Here is a 12,844-nt window from a genome sequence, read left to right as displayed (position 1 = left end):
CATTTTCTTATTAGTGATTGATTGGGTAGTCCCGTCCATTATGGGTGAGGCCATCCCTGGGCTCTATAAGAAAGCATGCTGAGGGAAACGTAAGGAGCAACCCAATAAACCAACTTCCTCCATGGCCTCCCTCTGCATCAGCTCCTGCCTCCGAATTCCAGCCCTATCTGAGTTCCTGTCCTGACTTCCTTAAGTAATGAACAGTGATGGGCGTGCACGAGCCAGTTAAACTCCTATTCTCTCCTACTTGCTTTTGATCATGGTGCTTATGGCAATTGAAACCCTGACTAAGAGGATACAGAAAGTCAAGTTTCATTGCTGCCTGGAGAAACCACACATTTGAGAGAGAAGGTGATGGGAAAGGAAGCACTTTATTGGCAACGAGGTGACAAGTTGGAAGATGAGGACTCTTGTGTGTCTTAGAAAAAGAAGAAGCCATGTTGAGGGGTTGCAGGTATAAGACTCCATAGATACTGATTTTGGGTATGGGCATAGTGGGTAGGCTTTTGAATTTGGCAGGAATGATACTATTTCTGAATTTTGGTTAGTTTGCTTTTCTGTCACACAGACTGTTGTTATCCATAAAAGGTTCTGGGTTCGTTCTGCAAATTTAAAGAGAAGTTGCTGACTAAATAGCATTATGTCCCATGCCATTTTATGTCCTTTCCCCAGGAATAGCTAACTCGGCAGTTACAAAAGTGTATAGCAGGCATGTTTCACCCCAGGGTAGCCAAAGGCAGCTGTCCCTGGAGAAGCAGGAAAGATAGCTGAAAGAACAACTTTCCCTGAGCAAGACAGTGAAGTGAAGCTTTTCACAGAGCAAAGAGTTTAACCCACTAGGTGACTTCAGCCAGAGCTTTCCTCTGTAGCAAAGGTGGTGGGAGACCTGCAGTTGACTGCTCAGCTGTGTGATCACCAAACTTAGTGATTAATCTAGCCATGAAGCCAGACTAATTTAGTTAGATTTTTCTCTCTGTAGCATTACTATATATTCTAGTTGCTATGCATTCCTGTAAATTGATAGTTTATTAAGAAGCTTTCATGTTTTCAAAATTTATTTTTTATTTAATGACATTTCCTTTCTGCCCTTTGCTCCCTCTAACCCATCTCCTATTTATCTTCTTTTCAACCCCCCACCCCCCCATGTCCCTTTTCCCACTCCCATCTCCTTTTCCAACTGACATCCACCTGGGAGAGGGTAGTTCTCCCTCTCAGCTATTACTTACCATTTTTTTATCTAGGTGTGGGACTCCATGAGATTGCCTTCTTTCCAAATTACCACATCTGTTGATGTTTCTGTTGATAATGCCATTGTTCAGGCTTTGCTGAGACTGTAGAAGGTACAGTCTCAAAGCAGACTTCCTGGTCATCTGGCATTTATAATCCTTTCATGGTGTTCCCTGAGCCTTGGGTGTAGGAGCTGAGTTAAAGGTGTATCTGCTGGGACTAGCCCCTCACAGTACACCAATCTAGTTGTGTCCACTCGTAACTTTCTGTGATGGCCGTGATCTGATGTAGAGACAGCAGCTTCTAATTTTATAAATAGAATGTGTAGTGTTAATATGTTGCCTTCTGGTGTTTGCATGACACATATTTTTCTACCTTTTTACTGTGTACAGCTCACATACATATGCTTTGGATTTTCTCTTACAAATTCCATGTAATTTTTAAAAACTTTTTCCTAAATACAGTGTTATAACCTCTGTGTTTTGATTACAGCTTTATTCTACTTCCATGTAACATAGAAACTGCTTTTCTTGGATGTAAATCAAGTCTTACCTTTCACGTTCTAATTGTACTGAGGGTTATTTTTTGTTGTTGTTGTTGTTGTGTTGTTGTTGTTGTTTTTGGCTAATTGTCCCTTCTTTCTTCAGTACTTACTGTAATTGTTTAATGGCTAGAGAACATCACACCTCTCTAACACCTCAGCTTATAGAACTTTGTTATATATTTGAAATCCACATTATAAAATGAATGCATATATGTGCACCATACTTTTCATAACACACACACACAAACCCTATTCATTTAGAATTCTCCAAAAGCTCGTTTTGTCAAATTTCTGACCTAGGATAATTTCCCTTTATGTCTGAAGGATAATTTTTAGTACTCCCCTTAGTTCATGACTGTTGGTAACAAATTTTCTTATCTGAAAATGTCTTTTGCTTTCACCTTTGAAGTATATTCTTCGGGATGCTATGTTCTGTCTATACTGTACTAGCCATGCTCTCTGCATGTGGAATATTTAGCTTTTTGTTTCATGGCTTCTGTTTGATAGTTACAATAAACCATGAAGTTTGTTACTTTGAAGAAAGTGTTCTTTTCTCCCTTTTGGCTGCTGTTAATGTTTTCAGGTTGCCCTTGGTTTTAGCAGTTGTACTGAAAGATTGTTGTATCTGTTCTGCTTGCCTTTGAGACTCATGACTGTGGACTTGTTCTCTGAGCGCAGCCATTGGCGCACACTGCTCTGCTCCATCTCTGCATCTCTGCCCAGCCCCCGTCCGATGCTTGCCACGCTGTGGCGCTGCCCAGCTCGCCATCCTTCTTGCTCTGCTTCCTTTTCTCCTCGGTGTTCCAGATTTCCCTTGTGTTTCTCTCAGTTTCCACTTTAGCTTCTGCCCAGCCTCCACACACACACAGCTTTTAACCTGGATTGTTTTGTTTTCAGATTTAATTTACTTCAGGTTCTAAAATACCTGGTATCTAGATTTTCTATTCATTGGATCATGTGTATTTTTTTAAGTTGTGAGTTAATTCAAAATGACAGCATATTTTCAATAATGTTTAGTGGCATGTTATATATCATATTGTTGTGGCTTTTGGTAGAGATATTTTAAAAATAATTTAATTTTCCCCTATTTAAGAACTATTCTTTGCTCTCTGTGAGGAGGATAATATGCTATGTCTTTATTTCAGAGTTAGATTACTCAGTTGATTTAATAGTCTCTGTATTTTCTTTTTTGTAAAGTTTTTCTAAATAATGTACAATAAGCAATTGCCAGACTTTAGCGATAGAGTCTAAAGTGTTTATAGATTGAATGAGCCAATAAAGTGCGGAAGAAATAGAATGGGTTGAAGGAAGGCTAGAGGAGTGGGTTGACAGATACATATGTAATAAAGCAAATATAGTCACTGTTAATAGCATCAGTGTGAAAATTTCTTAATTTTATTTGTGTGATAATGTTTTTCTTTTATTTCTTTTCTTTTCTTTTTAAAAAATTCATTCTTTAATCTATTTTTGCAGTCCAGACTTTATCCCTGTCCCAGTCCACCCTCTCACTGTTCCACATCCCATACCCCCTCCCCCTCCCCTTGTCTCCAAGAGAATATCCCTACCCCTCACCACCATCCCACCAGACCTCCTCACTCCCTAGGGCCTCAAGTCCCTCAAAGGTTAGGTGCATCTTCTCTGACTGAGTCCAAACCCAGCAGTCCTCTGCTGTATATGTGTTGAGGACCTCATATCAGTTGGTGAATGCTGCCTGGTTGGTGGCTCAATGTCTGAGAGATCTCGAGGGTCCAGGTTAGCTGAGACCGCTGGTCTTCCTATGGGGTCACCCTCCTCTTCAGCTTCTTCCAGCCTTTCCCTAATTCAACTACAGGGGTCACTGGCTTTTGTTCACTGGTTGGGTGTAAAAATCTGCATCTAACTCTTCAGCTGCTTGTTGGGCCTCTCAGAGGGCAGTCATGCTTGGCTTCTGTCTGTAAGCATATCATAGCATCAGTGTCAGGCCTTCGGGCTTGCCCTTGAGCTGGATCCCAATTTGGGCCTGTCACTGGACCTCCTTTTCCTCAGGCTCTTCTCCATTTTTGTCCCTGCAGTTCTTTCAGTTTTTGACTGTGGGATGGCAACCCTATCCTTAAACTTGATGCCCTGCCTTTCTACTGAAAGTGGACTCTACAAGTTCTCTCTCCCCACTGTAGGGCATTTCATCTAAGGTTCCTCCTTTTGAATCCTGAGAGTATCTCACCTCCCAGGTCTCTGGTACATTCTAGAGCCACCCCCCCCCACCTCCTACCTCTCAAGGTTGCCTGTTTCCATTCTTTCTGCTGGCCCTCAGGGCTTCAATCCTGTTCCCCCACCCAATACCCACTTGGGAGGGAGAAGAAAGCAATCACAGGAGATGGGAGGGGGGCGGGGGGAGGAACCTGGGTGGAAAGGGAACAAGGAGGGGAAGAGGGAAACGTGATAATTTTTTAAAACCCAGGAAGAATGAATAAAACAACACGTACTTTGTCTTAATCTCTTATGTTTACTGAGTTACACGGCAGAATACTGATTCATTCATTTTTTTAAAAATCTTTTGATAATGCTGATTCCTGTGTTCTGCAATTTGATGTGATCTGGCTGCCACCCTGGGCATCTCTCTATCTTATGCACCAATGCTGAAGTGATAGGTGCCTGTCTTTAGGTTCTTTGTTGTGAAACTTAGGGGTGGTATTAAAACAGGCCTGGGAAGTAACTTTGTAACCTTGGGAATTATCTCTGGTTCCCTGTGACTCAGTGGTCTTGTCTGAAAAGTAGTCATTTGAGTGTGGGGTAGGTAGGGTCCTTCCAGCCTACCTTGCATAGAGAACTAGGCCCTAAATTTGAGATGCAGCAGGCAAATGCATTTCCTCTTCAAGTCTTTTTTTAGTCCTATCACATTAAATCACAAATACATAAAAAAATTAATTTCTTAATATTAAAAATTTCATTGGCTGAGAGATGGTTCATTTAGTAAAGTGCTCAGATTCCCAGTACCCATGTAATAAAGTGTGCCCTGTGCCTGTGTTTCTAGCACTGGGAGGTGGACATAGGAAGACCTCTGTGGTTTCTTGATCAGCCAGTCTAGACAAATAGCCAAGTCCTAAATCCAGTGAAAGATCTTTTTTGATAAAATAAGAAGGTGAAACAATTGAAAAAGCTAGCCAGTGTTGACTTCTGGCCTGTGCATATATACATATGGGTGTTATTGTGGTTGTTGTTATTGTTTGTTTGTTTGTTTTGATTTTAAGTTCTGGCAAATGTGCAGTGGCCAGTTGGTTAACATTTGCGGCTGTACTTGGTGTAATAAATGTAGAAATGTAGAAAACTGTGTGAGAAGGTAGTAGGGAGGAAGGAACAAAGGTGAGATGGAAAGAAGGTGAGGGAAACAGATGAAAAGGGCAAAATAAGCAAGAAGAGGCTGTACTTTTAGCAGTCTCCAGCTTCTACCCCAGCAGGCCAATTCCAGCTCCCAGCCTGGCTCACCTGAGCACAGATAAGTGCAGCCAGCTCCTGTCCCCACCACAGCCGGTCAATTGCTTTACAAACCATTGCCATGTTTTTTTGTTTTGTTTTGTTTTGTTTTGAGAAAACTTACAAGCTTAGTTATAATTATTTTATACATAGAAAATTTAAATACCTACCTGGAAGACAAAAAGATCTATGAGTCTTCATTATTTTTCTGGGCTAATTATGAAGATGTCTTTTTTTTTCTTCAGATAAGTGGTGTGTACAAAAGTTTGTCTGTACAAGTTAAATGTTTCTGAAGTGAGTGATGGAAATGTCTGTAATCTGAGCTTATGTGTCATTAAAGAGGTTTTTTTTTTTTCTTTCTAGGCATTTTTGTTGCCTTCCTGTGAGATATCTGTAACAAGAAAAGTAGTTCAAGTGTATAGGAAATGGATCCTCCAGAACAAACCTGTTTTCATGGAGGAACCAGATAAAAAGGATGTTGCTCAAGAAGATGCTGACAAATTAGGACTTTCAGAGACTGACTCCAAGGAGGTAACATTATCACTTGGCCTCTGAGTAGAGAGTACGTACATCTTGGCAAAAGTAGGCCAGCTCAGCCAAGGGTCCCACCCTGCCCATGAAGGCAGGCCTTTAGGTGACACTCTCAGGTTGTTAGGTTCTGTGAGGGCGTTCCTAAAAAGCAGCGTTCATGCTCCATCTTTGGTGGGCAGTTGTCTCCTTTACAGTTAGCCTAGGAAAACACATACACGCACGCGTGCACGCGCACACAAACACACACACACTGCTACTTTCGTAGACACTGTTGCAAGACACTGCTTTCTCACATTTTACAATTCTCTCTATGAGACTGAGAAGCTGATGGCCTCTCCTTGATTCATTTAAATAAATAGTTGTTGGAAAAAATTAAACATAGAATATTTTGCCAGATTTGTCTTTTGCCGTTAACTGTGCAAAAGAAGTCTGTATTAAATATTTGAAAAGCTTAGCAGAGTAAAGAGTAAGCGTCTCTGGGGTGTCAGCAGCATTGAGTGCGCCTTCCTGCAGGAGGCACTGTCCTCTTCCAAACTCAGGCTTGAAGCAATGTAAAGTGACATCACAAAACATCCCAAGAACAAAAGGAACCAAAGTTATATTTATGTTCCTGATTAAATTAATTTTCAATATTTAAAATTTTTAGCCACAGACTTAAAACTTAAGTGTTTATACTGATTCTGTTATTTTGATGTTTCAATATTGGTGAAATCATTTTAGTAGTTAGCTAAGAAGTCAGATCAATCAATAAGCAAGTAGAATTTCTGTGTCCCAGCATCAGGCCCACTTGGCTCTCCTAGGACATACTGAGGGCTGAGACCACCTTGGATGCTGGGGCTTGAGTGCTGAGCAGAGTGAAGGAGCTGAGCATGGAAACGTAGGCTTCTTCCTACTTGGCTAATGGATTGTTATCTTCTGAAGGCCTCATCTGAAAGTTCTGGTCATAAACGGTCATCCAGTTGGGGACGCACGTATTCCTTCACAAGTGCCATGAGCAGAGGATGTGTGACAGAGGAGGACAACACAAATGTGAAAGCTGGGGCCCAAGCTATGTTGCAGGTATGCTACTGTTGGGGACACAAAGATGGCCAGGTGGAGAAGACATAATTAGAATGACGACATGTACTGGAATTTTGAGCACTAGGCATTAAAGAGGCCTTAAGTTTTTCTTCTCATCTGCAAGTGGAAAATATTTTTTTTTATTTAAAAAAGACATGAAACTGGTTGCAGGCTTTTTTAAAAGGATTATTTTATACTGACTGTGAAATGTATATGATTTGTACCTGAAAGTATCTTCCAATCACACAAGCACATCTGAATAGTTACTTGGATTTTCACACACACGCAGAGAGAGACAGAAATACAAATAAGATAAATCTTAAAGAAAGGAAAGATGATTTTACTCATGTAAATCAGAGAAACTTGCTGCAGCTCATATTTATAGCCTGTGACCTTGACACAGATACTTGGAGGGGTCCTTGTATCCTGTAGCTCTCCCCTTTCATATGGACTGCAGACCTCCAGTAGCTCTACAGCTTGAAAAGCAACAGGATTTCAATTGTTTTTGTTCTCATTGTATTCAGTAACATTGTATATCTGTGCACCACAGGCATGCCAGAAAAGGGCATTTGATTATCTGAAACTGGAGTTACAGATGGTTGTGAGCCTCCATGTGGGTGCTAGGAATTGAACCCAGGACCTCTGGAAGAGCAGTCAGTGCTCTTAACCACTGAGCCATCTCTCTAGCCCCAATCGTATCCTCTTTTAATACCAAGTTAAGAACAATGAATATCTGAAGTTTCTGGGCCATTAGCGTCATCCTTATGAATGCTACTTGAGTGGTTGTTCATGGGGAAAGAGGCTAGATGGAGGTCTGATAAGAGCATTTTTTACTGCTGATTGGGATGAGTACAAATTGGACATAATTTTGATTGTTGTTCCCTTATTCAATGCCAATATATGGATAAGTATTCCTGTGTTGGCCTTTTGAAGCTATTATTAAAAGTAAAAATGCAGTATAGGAAGACTTAATTGGGAGTGAGCAGGATTTTTAAATTTAAGAGAACAACACATGAAATTAAAACATTTTGTGTTATGTTATTTGTGGTTTACTCCTATAAAAACATTGTCACTAAGACTGCTATAGTTTTTTAACCAGAAAAGTCTTTGTCCTCCTTTTCTTATTCAAATCCCCATTGTGACTTTTATCTGGTAGTGATGATTAGTGATTTTTCATTTTATAAAGGTTTTAAGTCTTAAAGTTGTCATAGTTTTTTGAGTGTGTTGATTTGAACCTGTCTGATCAGCCTATGATTTTATTTAGGATTTCCTGTACTGAAAAGCCAGAGAAGCTGGGTTTGTGCCCACAGCTTCAGTGCTTATACTGTTTAACCTAAAGGAGACCTACAAAAGGCTAAATGTCAGATAGATAGAACCCATCTGATTTATGGGATTTTTTAATTTTTATCTTATGTGTACAAGTCTTTTGGTTAAATGTATATCTGTGCACCACAGGCATGCCAGAAAAGGGCATTTGATTATCTGAAACTGGAGTTACAGATGGTTGTGAGCCTCCATGTGGGTGCTAGGAATTGAACCCAGGACCTCTGGAAGAGCAGTCAGTGCTCTTAACCACTGAGCCATCTCTCTAGCCCCAATCCTATCCTCTTTTAATACCAAGTTAAGAACAATGAATATCTGAAGTTTCTGGGCCATTAGCGTCATCCTTATGAATGCTACCATTTTCTTTCACTACAGTAATTTACTCTCTGAGGACCTGAGTCAGCTGTAGTATCACAAGACAGAGACCTTGGACCTCAGAGATCTGGGGCAGAGCATAGAGTACCCAGCTGACTCTTATAATGTGCTTTTATCTTAAGAGTTTACTGACACTATTATTTCTTGCTACATAATAGATTTCTCCTATTTAAAAAAAAAAAAAGCCCTGGGGCTGGAGAGATGGCTCAGCTGTAAAACTACACTATGTGAAGACTGGAGTTTCTAGAAGCCAGGTGGGCTGCCCAGCTCACCTATAACTAGGGAAATCCCTGGATTAAGTTAACTGGACAGACACAGAAAAAATTAGTTCTAAGTTCAGGGAGAGAGCCTGCTTCACTGTGTAAGATGTAGAGGGACTGAGAAAGATACCTGATGTCAACTTCTCATGTCCATATGTTCAGCCCCCATCCCCTCAGCAGCATACACACACACATACACACACCCCTGACATACATACACGTGCAAAAACAGGCTTGATTCTAGAAGATGCAACATGTCCATGTGACATTGTGTGTTTCCAGGTACACCACTATTCAGTTCCTAACGCCTCTCAAGGACACTAACAATATTCCACCAGGAAGCAGGGTTCATGTGCTGTGCTGTGAGCTTCTATCAGCATCGCATGGGTTTCCTATAAATTGATTCTTACTCCTCCAACTTGATGTCTTAAATTCACTTTGGAAAAAGTTATAGCTCTATTGCCTAGCCACAGGGCTCTTCTGTGACTTTTGCATCCCAGACCTTGTCACCCTGATACAGTGGTCTTAGTTTTTGTTATTTTTAATTATTGTTGTTGTTTTGTTGTTACTGTGGGAAGATATAACAAATTCAAATCTTTTATGACTCATGGCTAAAGTAACACTGTCTATATGGAATATCCGGGAAAGGCCTTCTAGGTGTACACCTAGGCAAGCCGAAGGGGTGGGCCGTAATACCTGGAGCATGTGTCGGTGCCATTTGCTGCATTGACGCAGTCTGTGGAAGTAACCCAGAAGGATTCATTGGTAGAAGGAAGGTAATATTATCTGTAGGCCAACTTTTCTCAGATGTAGATGGTTAATTGTATTTTCTAATGTAAAATTGTTGGCTTTAAGGTCTTTCTTACGAATGCTGCAAATGTCTTTTTGCTGGAACCATGTGCCGAAGTTCCCATGCTCCTGAGAGAACAAGTAGACGCCTCTAAAGCTGTTCTGATTATTTTTCGGCGGATGATAATGGAGCTTACAATGAATCAAAAGACATGGTAAGTCTCCTCCAGATTAACATCTAAAACAGCTGCCTTGGCTTTTCAATACAGTTAAAGCGTTAAGGTTTCCATTCATCTAATGTCTTCTCAAAACGCAAAAAGGTGAGCATCAGCCCCTTGTGTGAAATGTGGCAAGGGGGTACCCAGCACTTGGATAATTAGTTTATTTTCATGATTGTTTTTTAAAATGCTCATGTACAGAAGGTAGTGTTACGTTACTCTGTAGTAGATTTCCCACTTCATACTTATTAGACAGTTTTATGATAAGTAGTATGGGCTTTACAGTATGATTCTTTATAAGAGCAAAGTTTGGTAGTGTCCTGAAGTACTATAAACTTGACTTTTATTCCTTCGACTTGTTATTTTGAATCTACCTTGGAAAAACTATGTTTTAAAAATACTATGGAGTCAGAGTGACAGAAGAGTGCAGTCAAAAGTGTGTCCTGAATTTTCCTTCTCTTTTTTCTTTGCTGTTTTTCTATTAATTGCGTGTTCAAGGGTAAAATGTTAGATGTCTTCCATCCTGTCTCCCATAGTGTCCACATTGCCCTCGGTGTTCTCAGTGGCAGAGCAGCAAGCCCTGAGCCATGCTTCCCTCATCCCCAATGTTTTCACTGGCAGCCAGTCTTAGAAATGCCTCTGGTCTGCGCTGGGTGTGTTCATCTCACTTAGCCACCTGTAATTCGCACTGAGGTCCCGTGGCAGTGACACCCTTCTGTATTGGAAATTTTCCCAGGACCACATCTGTCTTATGGGTGTCCTAGAGCCAGCACTATTGGTGTTGTACAAGGTGTCTGTCTGTCCACAGTGGGTGAGAAGCCCCAAAATAAGGCAAGAGTGAGCTGTCAGAGGCCACAGACCACCAAGAGGAGAGAAGGGTGGGACCAGAAGAATTGTGCCTTGCAGAAGTTTACAAATAAGTATCAAAATGGGAATTTGAAAGTGTAAATTAGAAGGTCACCTTTCCCGGTCTTTTAAATTAGTATTTCCATCAAGTGCAGTAGCTGAGTTTGGAAGCATTACAGCAGTGCACAGTGTGATGTAAACCCTGTCCCCTCTCACAGCAGTCAGAACCAGCCATGAGAAGTGCTTTCAGCTGGCTGATGCTCCTGGCACCACAGCTGGGTGAAGAGTATTTTTTTGTTTCTTTTCTTAGAAAGCTATGAATTCTGTATATATTACACATTTTATAATTCTAGGAAGTAAAATAAAGCAACTGTTCCCCCGCCCCCCTTTGGTAATTTAGAGATTTCCAGATAAATGTATAAAAAGACAATTGTAGAAATACAAACAGTAACTAAACATGGTAGAGCATAGAAAGGGGGCGCGGTTTGCTGCCTGGATTTTCTACATATTTAAATTCAAATGCCTCATGCTCCCCCTCCTCACTTTCCTACTCTCCTTTCTTTCTTCCTCTTTCCTCCCTTCCTCTCTGTTTCTTTTCTTTCCATTTGGTAGTTAATGCCTGAGCATCTACTGTGAGCACAGAGAAGTGCACCAAATAGCCAAAGCTTCATTGTGACAGGGACTAGGGACTGTGGACTGGATATCCTGGCTGTGAGTGGCAGGATACTTCCAACTCTGTCTGTCTGTCTCTCTCTCTCTTACTTTCTCTCTTTCTTTCTTTTTTAAACATTTATTTATTTATTTATTTTATGCATATGAGTACATCACCATTGCTCCCTTCAGATACACCAGAAGAAGGCATCAGACCTCATTACAGATGGTTGTGAGCCGTGTGGTTGCTGGGAATTGAACTCAGGACCTCTGGAAGAGCAGTCGGTGCTCTTAACCACTGAGCCATCTTTCCAGGCCCTAGCTCTGTCATTTCTTTTCCCATTTTTTCTCTTCAGACCTTCTGTCCTGCACTGTGTACATGTGAGTACACGTGTCTAGGTCACGTGGTGCATTTGTCTTTCTCCTACATATTTCAAATCTCTGACAGTGCTAAACAAGTAGCCAGATGGAAAAGAGTGCTGTGAGAATCGATGTTGCCAAACAATCAAGCCAAGGACTAAACCAATGGAGCCAAATAACAAGAGAACCCAGAGCAAGTCTCCAGAGGTCATTGTAGCACGAGAAGGCTAAGATTTTGCATCATCTGTCTACTGTACAGAAACAGGAGAAAAGAAACCACTTCCCACACATCTTTTTCTCTGATCTGGACCACATTGCTTTGTTGTATTCTTTGTTTACTTTTCACTAGAGAGTACAAAGAGCAAGAAGAAAGTAGTGAAGGTAAACAAATGGTTAGAGCTCAAATCTTTACAGAAACCAAATGAGAGTAGACTTCTCTCTACAAAAGATAATGTGTTCTCCATCCCCACTGAGTCCAAGGGTATGAGAAATGCAACTTGGCTATGTAAGAAAGAAAAAAAAAATGATCCTCTGCTGTTTTAAACGCTGATTGTCATAATTAGCAGTACTATGTTAATTCTTTAAGCCTATTATGTAAAGCCCTCTTCTGTAAGACTGCAGTAGCACATGGTGACTGAGCTGTGGTGACCACAGCCATGCCATGTGTTCACTGTTGGTATAAGCAGGATCTGCCAAGCACAAACGCTCTGCCCATCAGTGTTCAGTCCTGACCTTTCTAAACCTCTCCTATCTTCTGCAGGAACCACAGTCAAGTGGTGGTATTGATTGCCTATGTCCTCATATTAAAGCCAAGAGCCAGTTATGTTTCCTATCACAAAGTCAGATGGGAAGCTACCCAGGTTAAGTAACATAATGATGGAGAATGCCAGGGTACCGTATAAGTTCAGACAGGCTCATCTATTCCTTCAGTGAGTGCCCTGATGTGCTGGCTCAACTGGAGAAAACCATCTTGCTCGCCTTCCTTAGAGGAGAAAAGTCAGGCTGGGAAGATGCCTGGAAGATGTCGTCCTGCCAATTGGCATGGATGTGCAAAGCATGCTGTAGAACTGTGGCAACACCAAGTAGTTTATGTTGATTAAAATAAGATGCTTATTCTCTAACTGGAACTTAGAATTTTAATACTCCCAAACAACATGTGTGGCTGATTGCAGAGATCTCATACCTACAAAGTGCTTTGGAGATGTGATTAT

The 12,844-nt window shown here is 41.0% G+C and overlaps 1 protein-coding gene across 9 annotated transcripts in view; it reads left to right on the top strand.

Moving 5' to 3' along the window:
* The window catches only part of Ralgapa2 (Ral GTPase activating protein, alpha subunit 2 (catalytic)), a 272,379-nt gene that overhangs the window by 70,664 nt on the left and 188,871 nt on the right, over positions 1–12,844 (top strand). For all 9 annotated transcript variants that reach the window (XR_374469.4, XR_374468.4, XR_866275.3 and 6 more), the window contains 3 exons: positions 5,585–5,752; positions 6,674–6,811; positions 9,625–9,773. Coding sequence is in view for 3 of the 9 variants with exons in the window: in XM_006499519.4 (XP_006499582.1) it covers positions 5,585–5,752; positions 6,674–6,811; positions 9,625–9,773 (455 nt within the window). In the remaining 6 variants the exon portion in view is untranslated. The remainder of the gene's footprint in view (positions 1–5,584; positions 5,753–6,673; positions 6,812–9,624; positions 9,774–12,844) is intronic.

Source organism: Mus musculus, chromosome 2, assembly GCF_000001635.26.
Source record: "Mus musculus strain C57BL/6J chromosome 2, GRCm38.p6 C57BL/6J".
Taxonomy (NCBI): Eukaryota; Metazoa; Chordata; class Mammalia; order Rodentia; family Muridae; genus Mus; species Mus musculus.
The sequence above is the reverse complement of the archived record's forward strand: the minus strand, read 5'-3'. Positions and strand labels throughout refer to the sequence as shown.